Source organism: Pinus tabuliformis, chromosome 5_1, assembly GCF_031772625.1.
Source record: "Pinus tabuliformis cultivar Carrire ecotype Pingquan chromosome 5_1, CPIR1, whole genome shotgun sequence".
Lineage (NCBI taxonomy): Eukaryota > Viridiplantae > Streptophyta > Pinopsida > Pinales > Pinaceae > Pinus > Pinus tabuliformis.
In genome coordinates this window covers 4170378-4189087 of record NC_142305.1, presented here as the reverse complement: position 1 = coordinate 4189087, position 18710 = coordinate 4170378, and the positions used below count along the sequence as shown (strand labels likewise).

The window sequence follows — 18710 nt, the reverse complement described above, 5'->3', positions numbered from 1 at the left end:
TTTTGATCCGGACATGGCTTATCAATTAAGAGAGAGATATTTGGCTACCTTAGAAGAAATGAAGAAAATTGTTGTTAGTGTTGAGGCAAATTTGAATGACAAGAGAGCTAGATTGAAAACTGAGAAGAGAGTCTCAATAAAGGAAGAAACTTCTACCTCAGATCAGGTGCTCCGCAAGGTAGAAAATATGATTGAAAGGTTAGCACTTGATAAGCCTGAACCGCAGATCCGGAATCCTAATTTTCGTGGACAACAACAACCTCAATTCAAGATCAAACAGTGTGAGCAGCGAGCACAAGAACCGACATCACAACAGCAGCAAGTAAAGACACCTCTTCAGCAGAATTTTGTTGGTCCTGAATCTGATGATGAAGACAATGTAATAGGAGAATAAAATCACTTCTTTACTCCTGATGATATGTCCACATATATCACTGAAGATGATGAGTATGCAGAAAGTTCAGCTGTACAGTAGGATGCAGATTTTATCTTGGCAAATGACACAACTCTTGAAGAGGAGTCGGATGAGTATCAAAGAGGTTATATGCATGCCTTGTCCACCCAGCAACGTCAGTATTCACTAAGAAACAGAAATGTCCCCATCAATCCAATCCAGAAGAGAAAGGAAGTTCCAACATCTAAGAATGAGCCACCTGTTGTACCAAATAAAGGAAAAGAAGTTGCTGATCCTACTCCTAGCAAATCTCCACCAGCAAATGAAAGAGTCAATCAGCCAATTGTATCAAAAGATAAAGCTGAAAAGAAAGATGTTCCAGCCAAAGAAGTAGAAAAGACTTCTACTTTTAGTTTAGAAAATGAAATTTCTAAATTAAAGGTATCCATTCCCTTGACTGAACTGATGAGGAATAGCAGTTATAGAGGTCAGGTTTCCAAAATTTTGAATTTTGATCCAATGTCTGATATGGTGAGTGTGGAAGATGATCAACCTGAACTGATTTTTGGACCAGCATTGAATGGTGAGTCTCCAGATAGTGATGTGCCTCCTTTTTATATCAGTTTGAGAGTGCATGAGTTTGTGTTGCATAATGCTATGTTTGATTCTGTCGCCTCCCACAATCTTATGCTGAAGGCTATCATGGAGAAGTTGGGTTTGGACATCACTAGGAAATACCATGATCTTTATTCATTTGATTTTAGCAGGGTGAGATGTATTGGGCTCATTAAATACTTGGTGGTCAGTTTGGATCAGATTCTGGCAAAAAACGTTTTGATGGATGTGGTGGTGGCGGATATACCTCCCAGATTTGGCATGCTTCTTTCCAGATCTTGGGGAGAAAAGATTAAAGGAACAATGCAACTTGATTTCTCATATGCAACGATTCCTGTGTTTTGCCAAATGAGAAAACTTTATCGGGAGCAGAGAATGAAATACATGATTACAAGCAAGGAGAAACCAATTAATCATCTGATTAATTATTTACATATAGATTTAGAGTCTTTTGTTTTATATGCAGATAGTTTCAGTGAGATTGATAGTCAGTTAGTTGCAACAGATGATATTCCAGAAATAGCAGAGAATTTCAAAGAAGTTTTGAAGAAAGAAAGTCAAGAACAGGACAATACCATTCAACGATCAGGAAAAGATAATGGACAGCAAGCAGAAAAAATACAGCAAACAGAGTTTCAGCACTTAGAAGAAGAGGAAGAGGGTCTGTGGACCATGGATTTTGATGGAGTAGTGGGAAATGATGGCACTGGAACTAGTATTTGGGTACGCAGTCCTTTTTCTGCTCCGAACAAAGTGCCTAGTAATGTGCGGGTATGTTCTTACAAGCTTGCTTTTGATTGCTCAAACAATGAGGCTGAGTACGAAGCTTTGATTGCTGGCCTGAAAATTCTAATAAAGCTGAATGCTAAGAGGATTGCAGTATATGGTGACTCTGAATTGGTGATTAAGCAAGTTAAAGGCGAATATAAAGAAAAGCATCCTCAGATGCAGGCATACCGGAATGCTTTTCTAGACATTTTGAAGTTGTTTTCAGATTATACCTTAACGTGTGTGCCTCGTATTCAAAATAGTATTGCTGATGCACTTGCTAAGGTAGCGAGTAATTCGAAGATTCCTATGAACTCAAGTAATAAATTTGAAATCCATGTGAAACATCAGCTGACTGTCCCGTACATTCAAAGATATTGGCAAGTTTTTCAAGATGATGAGGAAATTGATGATGGAAAATATGATGTGCAGATCAATCAAATTGAAGTGTTGCAGCTTAAGGATAATGTGATTCCTAAAGGCTTGATACCTTTAGAAGAACTCTTTGATCATGATGATGTAGCCTCCAAACCAACATTGCAGCCAACAGAGAAAGGAGTCGAAGAGGTGAATATCGGAACAACTGAACATCCGAAGATGGTAAAGCTGTCCAAAACATTGCCACAAAAGGTAAAGGCCAAATATATCAATTTGTTGTCATCCTTTGCTGATGTGTTTTCTTGGGACTATTCTGACATGAAGACATATGATACCAATATAATTCAGCACACAATTCTTATTAAGCCAAATCCGAAACCTTTCAGACAGAAGTTAAGAAGGCTTAATCCAAAATTGTTGCCATCAATTGAGAAGGAGGAAAATAGGTTGCACAAATCAGGAATCATCGTCCCCATCCGATTTTATGATTGGATATCTAATTTGGTGCCCATACGAAAGAAGACAGGTGAGATTCGTTTGTGCATTGATCTTAGGAATCTCAACAAAGTTTCATTGAAGGATAATTATCCGCTGCCAAAAATGGATCACATACTTCAGTGAGTAGTTGGAGCATCTCGTATGTCACTACTCGATGATTATTTTGGATATAACCATATTTCGGTCCATGAAGATGACCGAGACAAAACATCGTTCACCACTCCGTGGGGGACTTTTCATTACGCTAAAATGCCTTTCGGTTTGAAGAACGCAGGTGCCACATTTCAGCGGGCAATGGATATGGCTTTCGCAAATAAGAATGATGTCTTCTTGGTTGTGTACCTTAATGATTTGACGGTGTTTTCTAATTCAGATGAAGAACACATGTATCATTTGAAAATTGTTTTTCAGAAATGCAGAAAATATGGTGTATTGTTGAATCCGAAGAAGAGCTTGTTCGCCACGGATGAAGGCAAACTACTTGGATACATCATATCAAAATATGGCATTCATATTGATCCAACACGTGTAGAAGCGATTCAGCAAATTGATCTTCCCCGGAACAAGAAGGAGATTCAATCTTTTAATGGTAAAATGAATTTTTTACGCCACTTTGTACCTAATCTTGCTGAACACCTAAGAGAGATTACAAACATGCTTAAGAAGGAAAGCCAAGTGAAATGGACCAAACAGGCTATAAAATCTTTCAATCTCGTAAAATTGGCTCTTTCTTCAGCTCCGGTTCTAATCAGCCTGGATTACACTCAGGATTTTATATTGTTCTCATTTGCTTCAGAGCATACTATGGCAGCTGTATTAATGCAGAAAAAGGATGAGCATGAAAGACCCATTGCTTTCTTCAGCCAAACTATAAGAGATGCTGCTTTGAAATACAACATTATTGAGAAGCAAGCCCTTGCACTTGTAAAAGCATTGAAATATTTTCGTGTATATATTCTGCATTCCCATATTTTGGATTATGTTCCTAATGCTATTGTCAAAGATATTCTGGTCCAAACAGATCTGGAAGGAAGACGTGGCAAGTGGATTGCAGCTTTGCTGGAGTATGACGTGGAGATAAAGCCCACAAAGCTTGTTAAAGGACAGGGATTGGAAAAGTTAATGGCTGAATCAAATCTTCACGTCTTGGACATAAATCTGATTACTACTATGTCCGATGAAAATGAGGAAGGTCCGTCAATTCAGGTAGCTTAAATCTTTGTTCTTTCTCTGTGGTATTCAGATATCATATATGTGCTTCAGAATTTGTCCTCGCTACCTGGTATGGCTAGAAACAAAGCTAGAACTCTTAAGTTAAAGGCTGCTAAGTTTTGTATTTTGAATTCTGCACTTTATTGGAAAGATATCAGTGGCGTTTTGTTGAATTGTTTGGTAGAGGAAGAAGTGAAGCAGGTCATGGAAGATTTCCATAAAGGAGATTGTGGCGGTCACCTTTTCTGGAAAACAATGGCAAATAAAATTCTGAGGGCCAGATACTATTGGCCGACATTGTTTGCTGATGTATATAAGACTGTCAAAAGTTGTCATAACTGTCAGATTTTTGAAGGAAATCATAAATTACAGCCTTTGCCGCTTAAGCCCATTGAGGTGAGTGCCCCTTTTCAGCAGTGGGGGTTTGATTTCATTGGTGAAATTCATCCTGCTTCTTCAGGTCAGCATAGATGGATCCTCACGGCGACAGATTATTTCACGAAGTGGATCGAAGCAATTCCCACTAGGCAAGCTATGAATGCGGTAATAATTTCATTCCTTGAGAATAATATTTTGTCTCATTTTGGTTGCCCGAATAAGCTAATCACTGATAATGCAGCAACTTTCAAGTCAAAAAGGATGGTTTAGTTTTGTAATAAATATCACATTACTTTGGGGCACTCAATTGCTTATCATCCATAAGGTAATGGATTGGCAGAGTCTTCTAACAAATCTTTGTATCATTAAAAAGTTGCTGGAAACAAATAAGAAAAGTTGGCATAAGAAGTTGGTCCGTGCACTTTGGGCAGATCGAGTGAGTCAAAAGAAATCCATCGGTATGTCCCTTTTTTAGCTCGTTTATGGAGTTGATACAGTGTTTCCTACCTCTCTCGCAGCTCCGGTAGTCAAACTTCTTAAGGAGGTTGGTAGTGAAGATGATTCAATGCAGAGAAGACTAAATCAAATGATTCATTTGCAGCACACACGGGAAGAAGTTTTTCAAAACACATTCAAGTTGCAGGAGAGAATTAAAAAGACTTATGACAGAAAAGCAAAGGCGGACAAATTTCAGTTGGATGATGTGGTGCTAAAGTGGGATGCAAGGAATGAGGAAAAGGGCAAGCACGGTAAGTTCGAGAATCTCTGGAAAGGTCCCTTCAAAATTGCAGCATATCGGGGTTAGAATTCCTTTCTTCTGAAGGAGATGAACGGAGAAGATTTTCTAGGAGGGCCGGTCAATGGTCGGCTGCTCAAGCGGTATCATTTCTAAGTTATTTATGTTTTCTACATTGTCATTGTAAATACCATTTTATTTCAGTATCATTGCAAGTGTGTGCTGTGATCTTTTCTTTAGTCTAGGGCCCGAAGTGAAGGCTATAATTCTGCAGAAAGATTTCAGTTTTGAGTTCAGTTTTTCGAGTCAGTTTTTGAGTCATGTTAGTTTCACAATTGAGTCGCTTTGAGTCAAGTTTCAGTCAAATAAATTGAGTCAAAGGTCTTGTGTTGTTTGTCGAAATAATGACTCCATAGCGCAATGGACAAAGGCACTGTCTAGCTCTCCCAGAGATCTACGGTTCTTGGCACCTCCAAGGAGCTACCATCCCCATTGGATCCAATGTTAGAGTCAATCTTTACATCCCTCCATCAGAGATCATTTCTCTTATTGCATTTCATTTTTAGGTGTCTCGCTTCATTCACTCAGTTTCATTCCGCTAGGGGCATGTCATAATCTGATGGGAGGGTATTGTTATTCATTACCCCTCATGCCTTATACATGCTCGCTTAGGTATGTTCGTCAAAATCAAATTTTAAAGTCACTTATAGTTCTGTTTTAGTCTTTTGATCAGCGGAGTCATTTCAGTCACTAGGTCTAGGGTTTCACAAATTGTGTCATCAAATAATGCCAGCAGACCCATGAGGGAGGTCCTTAATAAGTTTTCATTTCCAATATTTTCATCATCATATGCTCGACTATGAATTTTCTTCAAAACAGAGTTTTGAAGAAAATTCGTCATTTCGTTTTGTAATAAATTGCCATGTAATTTTCAAAAAAAAAAATTCAGTTGTTGAAATCTCCAGGCGCAGCCCTGGTCTTCCTTTGTCAAGACATGCCATTTTCCCTCCAAAAATCGCCAAAAGGTTCATTATTCAAGACAGAAGAATAGAAGAACGGGGTTTGTATTAAATGCAAAAAGTGCCAAAGTTAAAAACATTACAAAATGGGTTATTGAGAAGCAAAAATTTAATCCATCTCTATATAAGATATTTCTCAAGTTATTAATCCATTTGCATCAAGAGATATTTAAAAATCCAAGAGAGAAGTCGATGTTGGAGTTTGAAGGGATGAAACTTTCAGTTTAGAAGGCCGACTGTGTGATGGAATACAGCGCGGTGCATTGGGTTAGCGCGCAACTTACATAGGCTACGTGATGCATTGGGCCTCCTGCCACAGTGCATTTCTCCACTGTCGCGACGCACACAGGCCACGTGGCACACTAGGCTTGCGCTCAGCGCACAGAACCTCCAACACAAAAAATCATTTTGGCTTCAACAAAAATCAAACTCATCATTCCATTAGCCATGTTCATTGCTTGAAACATATTATGTGGTGCCAATAGGTCAAAGGATATCAACTTGAGGTTGGAGGAGTGATTTTCATGTTTGAAGAGCCGAGACTGCGCGTTGGAGGTCGCGATGCATTGGGGTAGGTCGTGACGCACATAAGGTGTGTGGCCCATTGGGCGAAATTCCACAGTGTAAAATTCTACTGTCGCGACGCATCCAGGAGGCGCGGCGCACTAGGTTTATGCGCAGTGCACAAAGCCTACAGGCCAGTTTCATGCCACTTCAGTCATCAAAATTCACAATTTCTTCTGCTCCAGTTCAAGAGCTCTTCTAGTGAATTTAACTTGTGTGGGGTGTTGTTTAGAGGGAAGATTCAAAGGTTCATGGTGTGAGAATATAAACCCTATATATTCAAAATTTCTCCTTTGGTGTTGAGAAATTGGTGTTTTCAAATTATAATTTTGGTGCCAAATTTATTTTCCCCACTTGTGATCCCTTCCCTTTTCATAATCCTGTCATTGTAATTAATCCCTTATCCTCTAACCTCCCATCTCTGCTTCCCATTTTCCATATCCTAAGATCCTATCATTCCCAATCATTCTCCCTTTCCCATATCACTTTCAAAATCCTTAAATTCCCACATCCCTCAAAGTGACTGCTGCACATTTTAAATTTCACTTGGAAAGCTCCATCATCCACTTTTCCCACTGTCCCATATTCTTCCTCACAATCCCTCATTTTTCCTATGGCACATTGGCATTGAAAACAAATCACCTATTTTTCTTTGCCAAACCAAACACCTACTCAACATACACATTGCAGCACCATGATAGAGACAGATTCATCATATGAGCAAGAATATGAGCAAAACAGTGACTCAACCACTGAGCTTAATGTGCCAAGAAGGCCTTGAAAAGGTGGCAGACATGTCAGAGAAGAGCCTACTTCCTTAACTCAATTGCAGGCCTGCCCGCTTGCAATGACATGCTTTCAGCAAATGTCATGCTTTCAGTATTGTGAGATGATTGCTCAGATCCAGCATCATCAGGAGTTAGTTCAGTTGTTTGTTTTACATTTGCATGATAGTCATGTTACTCTTGCTGGAGTAAACTTTATCTTGACACAAGAAACCATCTCTCAGGCCACCGGGATACCGAATATAGGGGAAGAGTGGAACAAGAGGTAGCAGCTGGATAGATCATATTATGAACCTTACATCAGGCCTAGCTATTTGAGACAGCTCAGGAGAGTATTCCCATTTCAGTTTCTGAAGGAATCTTATGTGCCATTGATGAGACTCATTATCAGATACTTCAGTTGTGAAGGTCGCTTCTCACGCCTCTATGCATACCATATCAGGTTATTGATGCATTTCACGAGAGTGAGGTTCATGAACATTCCATATTTCATGTGCCAAAACATCAAGAGGATGACCACTCTTGTGCAGAAGAAGACTCCGGAACAGCAGTACAACAACATTTACCACTATGCGCTCATCAAGATCATTGTTGTGCATCAGCTTGGTTTGCAGGGTATCACATGGGAAGATTTCATTTCCCGTGAGTTTTTCACAGCTTCAGTGGTTCATCATGAGGTTTTCCATCATACCGGTGAACCTTCATATCAGCATGGAGCTCAGGAGGCAGAGACTGTTAGTGTGCCGGTTTTCATCACATATCAGAGGGGCACTAGACATTTGTTTGCAGCAGCAAAGCAAGTGTTATCTCCACCCGGGGTGGAAGGGGCCTCACTTCCTCCATCAGCACCATAGGTATAGGACAGAGGCAAGAGGCCAATGCAAGATGAGGGGCCTTCAGGTGAGTGGGACTTTATTCTTATTCATGATGATGATACAGATATGGGCCCAAAAAGTGCCAAACTTAGAGAGATCATCTAGGAGCAGCAAACAGAGATCAAAGCCTTATCCCTTGACTTGGAGAGGGTTAAGTGGACTATGAAATACTTGGAGCAAAGGAACAAACAGCTTGAATATCAGCAAGCAATCATAGAGTTACAAAACATCCGCGAGAATCGCCAAGCTGCACAAAGGAGGAGGATTGAGCTCACTTCATTGGAGCAAGAGATTAATGATGATCAGGAGTCTTGGCTAGAGAGAGTCAACATCCACTTGGAGGGACTGTTAGACAAGGCCGACAGAGTCAACACATTTCTGAGACATATGACCTTCCATTATAGGGCGCGAAATATGAGTTCCAAGGCACGGATAAGGAATCTAAAGGCAAAATTGAAGAAGGCAACAAAGAAGAAAAAGAGGCAAAAGGAGCATGATCGACTCCAAATCTTGGCCAAAGCCTCTTTAGCTGAACATGATACTCAATGATAGACCTCCAACCCAAATTTCAAGGAATTTGGAGAAAATTTTGTCAATTTTGAATTTTTTGGCTTTAAAACGGGTTTTTCTGCCCAACGCGTAGTGCCACTTGGCGCGCGCTTATAATTGGGAGATCTACAGGAGGAAAACTTTACATTTTTGGATTTTTCATCAAAAATTATGTATTCTCATGGATTACCTAAGGATTTAATCAAGTTCTGGGTTGCCTAAAGGATCAAAAACACCCTAAAAATGACCTCATTGCCCCTATTTTGACACATAGGAAGCAGTCTTGGTAGATTGAGATTTTGGAGGGGAAAATGACATCCAAATTCAGAAATTTCACTTGGGTTGGAAAGTAGACAGGTAGGGCTTTCCAACCAGCTACCTCGTGCTCAATTTGGACTTCAAGAAGTGCCTCAAAATCAGCTCCAAATTGGCGTGACGCATAAAGATTTTGGCGCGACGCATAGAGAATTTTGGCCTATTTTTCACTCAGCAGCTCAGAATTTTGCCTAGTCTTGACCAGTTTTACTTTTTGATGTAATTATTGATCTATCTTGATGTAACTTGATTACTATGATGTAATTTTGGCAGATATTTACTTGTTCTAGAAGATTCATTCACTACAAAGTGAAAATTTAATGAATGAATGAGTTTCCTAGCATATAGGGGTAAGTTGTTTGACTACCTAGATTTCAGTTCCTTGTTTAGAATTAGTTCAAACAGCTCCTAGAATGATGAGATCAAACCCTAGAGGCAAGGGAATAGGTTTGGCTTACCTATATTATGTAATTTCTAAGTCATTTTCAGGGTTGGAAACTTGGGATTGCTTGGCACTCTATTGTATATATCATTTCTGCAATTTTGGCAAAGGAAAGACCAGGGTTTTGCAACACTTGTTGGGATCCATGTGGCTCTATGTTTTGATGGTGTGTTTCTCTATGTATTTGTAAGTTCACTGGTGTTATTGTGTATCATTTTCCCTTCTCTTATCTTTTGCAATTAAACAAATGAGAGATTAAGGTAGAATTCATTGGACTGCTATGCTCTGCCTGGATATTTTGTTTAATTCTTCATGTTTTCATCTATTTGAGGAGGACTCTTGAGACCCTCTTGCCCTCCTTGGCTCCTCACCGGTTTGATCCACCCATTCATTCAATTCAAAGCATCAAAACGATTACCTTCCTTGCCCCAATCAGAACTCTGCAAAAATCTGGCCTCATCCCCGGACCCAAAATTTGCCTGTCCCTTTTTTCCAACAAAACCCCAAAAAACTCTAAACAAATTCTTGTACTTCATACCTAGCCTAAAATTAGTTTATATTTTCAGTCATCTCCAACCCCATAGATCATATTTCACTGAGATTGACCCGGAGAGAGCCCTCTCCTGTCCTTGTAGGGCTAGCTACGAGGCTGAGCATGGTTTGATGTGGACCCGAACCTTGTCTTTTCAACCTGAGGAAAATCTAGGCTCTAACAAGTACAAAGGTGAATGGGATGATTACCTTCACACAACTTACAAGGAAATTTTACTTTTCCCTTTTTCCCATGGACTTTACTAGTTGAGGGCTTGTCACAGCATGATCGCCAGAGGCTGATGACAAAGTTTGATGTGAACCTATGGACCACACTTCTAAGACCTTGGGAATACCAGGACAATTCCAAAGAATGCGGTCACCCTTACATAACATGCAAGGGAACTTTACTTTCTGGGGCTGGTTGGAAGATTTTTCTACATTAGTTGCATCGGAGCAATGGTTGCGTGGTTTCCCCTTGCTTATTTTTCTTCTTCTTCTTCGGCCTCTTCGTCTTCTTCTTAGCTTCTTGATTACTAGAATCCAAACTTTCACAAGGCGAAGAGGAAGAACGGGGTGAAGAAATAGATGAAGAAGGAAAGGGGTCAACTTTAGGATCAACATGAGTTTGATATTGTTCAAGTGGAGGAGAACTTGGTTGAGAAGAATTTTTGACACTCGGAACCATCGAGATTGAAAATAACCAAACTAGCAAACCAATGGTTAATCCAGGAAGGGACAACGTCACCATATAGGGAGCACCAGTGTTTCCAAAAGAAGGAAAAGGACTAGGACTCCCATCAGAGGGTTTCCTTGACTGGTAGACTTAGGAAATGTTGCCATTGTTATCAACCTAAGATCCACTACGGAGTATTTCCACAGGAAGTATGTTTTTCCGCAGTCAATTAATTTTAGAATTTGAAACAATTTTTTTTCCTTTTCATGTTTTAAGAGTCGAGAAAAGGACGAAAAGGTGACTCTAGTCTCTTTCATTGGTTTAGTGAGCTTGAAAGGACAAGTTCTCGATGATATTTTCAAATATAAGGAGTCAGAAAAGATCAAAATGACTACTTAGGTAACTCTAGGAAAAAAGGAGTACTGAGTAACCATGAATATACACTTTAGAAAATAAATTTACCAAGGAATTGACGTACGTGCAGGTAATCTCCCCGAATGTTGTGTTCGGTGTATCACGTTTACAAGGTAGTAGACTCAGCTTCCTATGGATAAAGGTTTGTAACCTATGAGGGTCTCCCTTTATATACTCGACACTACAAGGAACACAAGTCCTTGCTAGCATTATCTAATGCAAGATTACTATGAATGACAATTACTAAGTTTTATAGATGTCGGAACACATCTCTAGCCTAGACCACTAAGTATGAACATTAACATTTCAAATTCTCCTTAGATTAATTGATAGATTTTATAGTTGATCTTCAATTATGTTTCAGTTTTGGGCTCAAAATGATGTCACATGAACACCTATGATGCAACCATATGAGAAAAGGAAAAAAAGTGTTTCTATTAATCAAGGGAAGAAATTTCAACCAATAATGCATCATGCAAAATGCCTTCCACTAAATTTCACAATTCAAAATGTGAAAACGAGATCTAATCTTTCATTTCACTAAATGCAATGCCAATATGTGATCCTATAAGAAATGAAAACCACTTCCCTTTCACTTTTGTCTTCCAAGTGAAAAATGTGAAAACGAAATCTAATCTTTCATTTCACTAAATGTAATGCCAAAAGTCAAAAATATTTCTAGTTTCACTATCCTAAATGCAACTTTTCGAAAGAAAAATGATTTTGACTTTACTAAGATGCATTTATATGAGTATGATTTTCTTTACATTTTGAATGATTTCATTAACCCAATACATTTGTTAGCTTTCAATCACTGAAAAATGTGATATATTTTCAATGATGAATCTCAAAAAATAACTTTTCAATGCATCTAATCTAATGCATTTTCATGAAAAGTAAATTTCGAAATACAAGCTAAAACAAATGCAAAACAATTTTTTCAATGATTCCCACAAATCAATCAATCAGAAAACCAAACATCTCAATGACACCAACAAGAAGCAAGTGATGACCAATTGACTAGAAGCCCTAGAACTCAATCATATTTTACTTTAAAGCCAATGAGACAAAGTTTTCAAATTAATCAAGAAAATCAAACACCATAAACACTCTGGAAAATCACTGATAGAGGACACAAAGGCTGAAAATAAGAAGAAAAATCTTAATTTCTCTTATACTCTGGGATCATTGCACCTGTCATAGGCAAAAAAGCGATAATCACGATTGTAACTAAAACATCTGCGATGTCATCGTGATTGTCAGGAAGAAAATCATGATGGGTGAGAAAAATGAAGAAAAAATAAAAAATATTCAAGGCAAAACAAAAATCAACATCCTCAAGCAATCACCAGCAAGTGAAAATAGTTACAAAAAAGCAAACAGGCTAGAAAACTGACAGTTGGTCAAACTAAACAAAAATCAGGATGAAGAATTAAATGCAAAGGGTTATAGCTCCCCAATGGAATCACCATTTTGTTGTCAAGGTTAATCCTCTCTGGAGACAGAGATGATCCCTCTAGCCTAATGATTGGGTCTATCAACTGAAGTGACAATCTACTATACACTTTCCTATGTTGCAATTGAAAAGAGAAACAAAGAAGATGGCCTACCTCGTTTTGATGTTATCTTGATCTTCTCTGTTGAAGACCTTGAATCACTCGTGTCACGGGCTCGTTCCTGCTACTCTCAACATTTATGCACCTGCACAAGGGATCAAGATGCAACAAGGCATGCAAATATAAATATCATATTCAAAAGAAACCTACTTAACTAATCAAGGAATTTTAACCTAAATGATACATGAGCATACACATTTAGGGAATATGAATCAGCAGTTTTATATTAATAGAAAATAAGGGGAATCATACAACCAAGCCTTGATGTTTATTGGCTCTCCTTGAATTAATATCCAAGTCCAAGCTAGGCTCTCCAGGCACTCCTTCTCCAAGCCAAATGAGTATCATATAGGCATAATCTTAGCATAAGGGTGAAAATAGGCATAGACCAACTAGCCTCTAACTTGAAAAACCATTTGGGAATGGGAGAGGATGAATATATAGGATGGGAAAGGGAGTTAGGATCTCTTCAAATATAGGAGTAAGCCCTCATCTCAAGGAGGTAGCTCATAGGGATAAGACCAAGAGGCCAAGTTGGGATAATTCAACCTCATCTATGCCGAACAACCTCCATCTCACTACTCTGGAAGCTCCTAGATCATGAAGCTTCTCATCCTCTTTGGGAAAATTTCCATTTTGGTATCATCATGGGTATACAAGTAAACAAAGCGATGCCATCATGGGTTTGGCATAGTACAACAGGCGACCATCGCAATTTTTAACCTCATAAGAGAGATGAGTCTCAAAATTAGGATTTTAGAGCTATTTCTTCAGGGGAAGGCTCAAGGAATTTTCCAATCAATGTTCTAGGGAGGATATGAGTTGCATATCTAAATAAGTACACCAAATGATGGTCATGTTTTGGGCACTTCTTGGTATGTCACAAGGAAGTACAGGAGGTGTGACAAAATATTGTGTAACAAGAAATAATTAGATACCATTTTTTGGGATTCAACTGCGTTAAGTAAGTCATTCAAACGTATGACCATTTCCATGAGAGGTAGTCGTAACTGACTAATTTCTCATGATTTTTGAATAGTTCACTTAGCACTCATTGCATCGGGTGATGCTCACAGGGGTGAAGAAGTGGGATTGAAACTAGTGAAATGTGGAGAACGAATCACATAGCATCAATCATCACTTCCGGGGCTTGCACCCGGTAACCAGGACTTCCCAGGAGGTCACCCATCCCAGAACTCCTCTGGCTCAAGCGCGCTTAACTGTGGAGTTTTTCCCCACAATCAAGCCCACTTAGCTTGCTACCCCATTTGCAAAACCTTAGCAAGTATTGTGCCTCATGAACCATTCAAGTAGAGATCCCTTGACTCTTTTTGAATTTAAGTATGGGGGATTTACGCAGTGCATTATATTAGATATCATTTTTTGGGATTCAACTGTGTTAAGTAAGTCATTCAAACGTATGACCATTTCCATGAGAGGTAGTCGTAACTGACTAATTTCTCATGATTTTTGAATAGTTCACTTAGCACTCATTGCATCGGGTGATGCTCACAGGGGTGAAGAAGTGGGATTGAAACTAGTGAAATGTGGAGAACGAATCACATAGCATCAATCATCACTTCCGGGGCTTGCACCCGGTAACCAGGACTTCCCAGGAGGTCACCCATCCCAGAACTCCTCTGGCTCAAGCGCGCTTAACTGTGTAGTTTTTCCCCACAATCAAGCCCACTTAGCTTGCTACCCCATTTGCAAAACCTTAGCAAGTATTGTGCCTCATGAACCATTCAAGTAGAGATCCCTTGACTCTTTTTGAATTTAAGTATGGGGGATTTACGCAGTGCATTATATTAGATATCATTTTTTGGGATTCAACTGCGTTAAGTAAGTCATTCAAACGTATGACCATTTCCATGAGAGGTAGTCGTAACTGACTAATTTCTCATGATTTTTGAATAGTTCACTTAGCACTCATTGCATCGGGTGATGCTCACAGGGGTGAAGAAGTGGGATTGAAACTAGTGAAATGTGGAGAACGAATCACATAGCATCAATCATCACTTCCGGGGCTTGCACCCGGTAACTAGGACTTCCCAGGAGGTCACCCATCCCAGAACTCCTCTGGCTCAAGCGCGCTTAACTGTGGAGTTTTTCCCCACAATCAAGCCCACTTAGCTTTCCTCCCCATTTGCAAAACCTTAGCAAGTATTGTGCCTCATGAACCATTCAAGTAGAGATCCCTTGACTCTTTTTGAATTTAAGTATGGGGGATTTACGCAGTGCATTATATTAGATATCATTTTTTGGGATTCAACTGCGTTAAGTAAGTCATTCAAACGTATGACCATTTCCATGAGAGGTAGTCGTAACTGACTAATTTCTCATGATTTTTGAATAGTTCACTTAGCACTCATTGCATCGGGTGATGCTCACAGGGGTGAAGAAGTGGGATTGAAACTAGTGAAATGTGGAGAACGAATCACATAGCATCAATCATCACTTCCGGGGCTTGCACCCGGTAACCAGGACTTCCCAGGAGGTCACCCATCCCAGAACTCCTCTGGCTCAAGCGCGCTTAACTGTGGAGTTTTTCCCCACAATCAAGCCCACTTAGCTTGCTACCCCATTTGCAAAACCTTAGCAAGTATTGTGCCTCATGAACCATTCAAGTAGAGATCCCTTGACTCTTTAGTAAATAATTAGTAAATAAGTCATCATGCAGGAAGAGTTCATTGAATAAATGGAGTGAGTGATAGATCAATAAAGCTTAGATGTGACCAAGAATTCTATTCTACAGTATGTAATTGGGCCAGCCAAAATTCACATGAAGTTATCCATGTTGTAGATTAGTATATAGTTAAACTCCAAATCCATATTATCATATGCATTAGAGGCGAAGATGTGATACATTGTAGATCTTCCAACTAGAGTTGAAGTTATTAAAGAAAAGTTCAGAGCATGGAACTCCTACATCACCAAGGACTTCCATTCTCAAGCCATTGATTTTCCTTTTCCTCCTACATGAGCAAATTTTGTCTTATTATATTTTTGTCTTATGTAGCCACCATTTTAATGTAATTTGTATTTTATGAATAAGAAGTTCAATGTGAAAGAAGTCCAAGAGACACATGTGGAATATGAAAATTCACATAAAACTCCATATGTTGTAGAATTCAAAGAGTCATGAGGAAGCTCAAGGGTCATTAACATTTTTTATAAATAATCCATCATAACTGAAGCAAAGGGCTTGTACTTTTAGAGGTTTTGCTTTGGATTCTCTAGTTCTAGACAAGGGAGATGATTATTATTTTGGAGAGGCAAATGGTAGCTTCATGTCCACTATTAGAGCTAGTGTTTCATCAATGTAATAATGTACTTGGATCTTTCATTAATTATCAAAAGGTCTTGAAGCCAACACTCTTTCATGTATGTATCATAATTGTAAGACTATTATTTTTATGTTTATGGTATATGTTTATGTTTATGAAATGAATACTAAAGAGAATGAACTATTTTGTTGATTTAGCTATGAATCTTGTTGGATGGGTGTTGTTATGTGTTTATATGATCATTTTTATCTTGTGAACTAATTTGCACGTTAATCATGGAATCCTCCCATTTTATCTCATGTGTCTCTCTTAGGATAGTACTAATACTTTTCTATTAGAGGCTCATATCTTATCTCTCTTTACACTTTACACTTGGTGTCTCACAAAGCTTACACACTTGCTACCCAAAAGTTATGTGTATGATATCTTGTGTGTGCTTTGAAACCAAGGCATTCCTTTAAAATCACTTGTAATGGTGGTCAAACCTTATTTCTGGATGGGGCTCCTAAACCAAATGGTGTGAGGTCTAATTGGGACCTCACATTGGGGAGACCACCTGTATGTTTTTAGTATCTAGGACCGTCAACATTCTCGTACTAGGAGGGTTAGTTCACAAGTTGAGCTCGCAAAGTCTGTTTGAATCTCTTATCTCATAATCCTGAACTGATTTTCAAAGGATTTGGATCTTTCAATTCTCGGGGAATTTTTACATAATTTGTCACATATAAAGTATGATGGGAAGGGCCAACCGAATGTCCTTGATTATGTGGTTGCATTTGTCCAATTTTATTTTTCAAGTGGAGTTTACTCCAAAGATACCCTTACTAGGATGTTTACCCTTACATTGGAAGGTCATGCCAAGAAATGATGTTATTCTTTACATGTTCCTTCTATCTATTCTTTCAAGCAACTAGTTAATGTGCTTCGTCGTGTCTTTGATAGGTATAAATATCAATATGTTTATGATGGGATTTATCAGCTTAGGATGAAATCAAATGAATCTTTAGAAGCATTTTCCAATAGGTTTATTCACATTTTTTATGATTTTATTTATGAAGATGTGGATTGGGAGTGTCTCGCTAAAAAAATTTGGTTAAACGCACACATGGAAGCAACAGAATATTAAAGATAAGCAAGAGAGTACACTTATTATTAACAAATGCTATACATTTATAGTACATGGTGTGACCCTTGGATTCATATTCCAAGTGGTCTCTTGGACTCCTTTTGTTATTTAGCTTCCACACCAACCCTTAGAGGATTAGGTGTCCAACATTCCCCCCCTTAATCCAAAGGGTTATGTATGAGTCCAAGAAGAGAGTTGTAATACAAAACGTGCAAAAATGCATGGAAGCACTAGGCTAAATGTGCTCTCTGAAATGTTGGTATAAAGGGTGGTGGTTTAAGGATGACCACCAACACTAGAACGCTTAGTGCAGTTCCCAGAACTCTTCCAAGTTTGGCATGAAGCTCAAGTCTTCTGCTATAGGAATTGCTTCTGATGTTTGAAGAGGGAAACCTTCAACCATGAAAGGGAGGTCTCACCCTGTATAAAAGGAATAACTTCAACCTGAAAAGGGAAGTCTCAATCTGTGATGGTTTAAGGATGACCAACAACTCTGGAATGCTCAATGCAATTCCTGGAACTCTTCCAAAACTGACAAGAAGCTGAAGTCTTCTGCTAGAGGAAGTGTCCTCAATTCTTTGAAGAGGTGTCACAAACTGAAGGCATGCTCAGGGGCATATTTGTCTCTGGCTACAACTCTGAATCTAGTATGGCAGGTTGTGGCTCAGGCTCGCTTGATGTGGCTTTGAAGCTTGTAGATGACCATCATTTCCCCCCTGTCAGATAAAAGCTGAGATGATGGAGAAAACTCAACTACAAGACTGCTTAATATTATAGAACAAGTTATGACATGTGACTATAATATCTTCTTGGTTGTTGATTCCCATTTCCAAGAAGCAATCCATCCAAGATGAATCTTTGTTCTTGCAGGAGGTTTGTTTCTGAAGCATTTGTTTGAAGAATGACTAGTTTTATGACAATGCTTACATGGATGAAGATCAAAATAGTGATCTTTCAGATGGCCAACTCAATCACAGTGTTGGCATTTCACAATCTATTGTTGTTGTTGTTGCTCCGAAGAGGGGTAGAATCTGGAACAGCTGAAGGTGGACTGTCATAAGGAGCAGGTGAAGATGAATTGTCCTGAAGAAATCCAGCACTTTGAAATTGGATTGTTTTGGAGTAGTCTGGAATATGAAAGGACACATCCTTTTCATACCTAGGACCAGTTTTGTTCTTGTTGTGGACAAGCACTTCCCAAGGTCTGATGACCGACTTGGGAAGTGCAGGCTGAATTTCTTCTTTTGTATGTACACCTGCTACTTTATTTGGCACTGGATCTTAATCAATTGTAATATTATTGTCTTGTTGTTTATGGGAGTCTGTTTCAATCTTCTGAACAGAAATAGGTTCAGAATGATGACTCCATTGTTGTAATTCTGCTTGATGTAGCTGAGATTCAAGCTGCAAAAAGTCAATTTTCTCTTGTGCATTTTTTAGACAGACATGCATGTTTGTGAGAGAAACTTTGCTGACTTTTAATGTATCATGAGTAGTAGACAATATCAGAGTTTTGAGGAACTCTAATGCTT

At 38.9% G+C, this 18710-nt stretch overlaps 1 protein-coding gene across 1 annotated transcript in view; it reads left to right on the top strand.

Annotated features, from left to right (window-relative positions):
- Positions 1 to 18710, top strand: part of LOC149163260 (transcription factor bHLH94-like) — a 107358-nt gene that overhangs the window by 87138 nt on the left and 1510 nt on the right. Inside the window, exon 3 of the mRNA XM_089432682.1 lies at positions 17171 to 17192. Within this exon, the coding sequence (XP_089288808.1) occupies positions 17171 to 17192 (22 nt within the window). The remainder of the gene's footprint in view (positions 1 to 17170; positions 17193 to 18710) is intronic.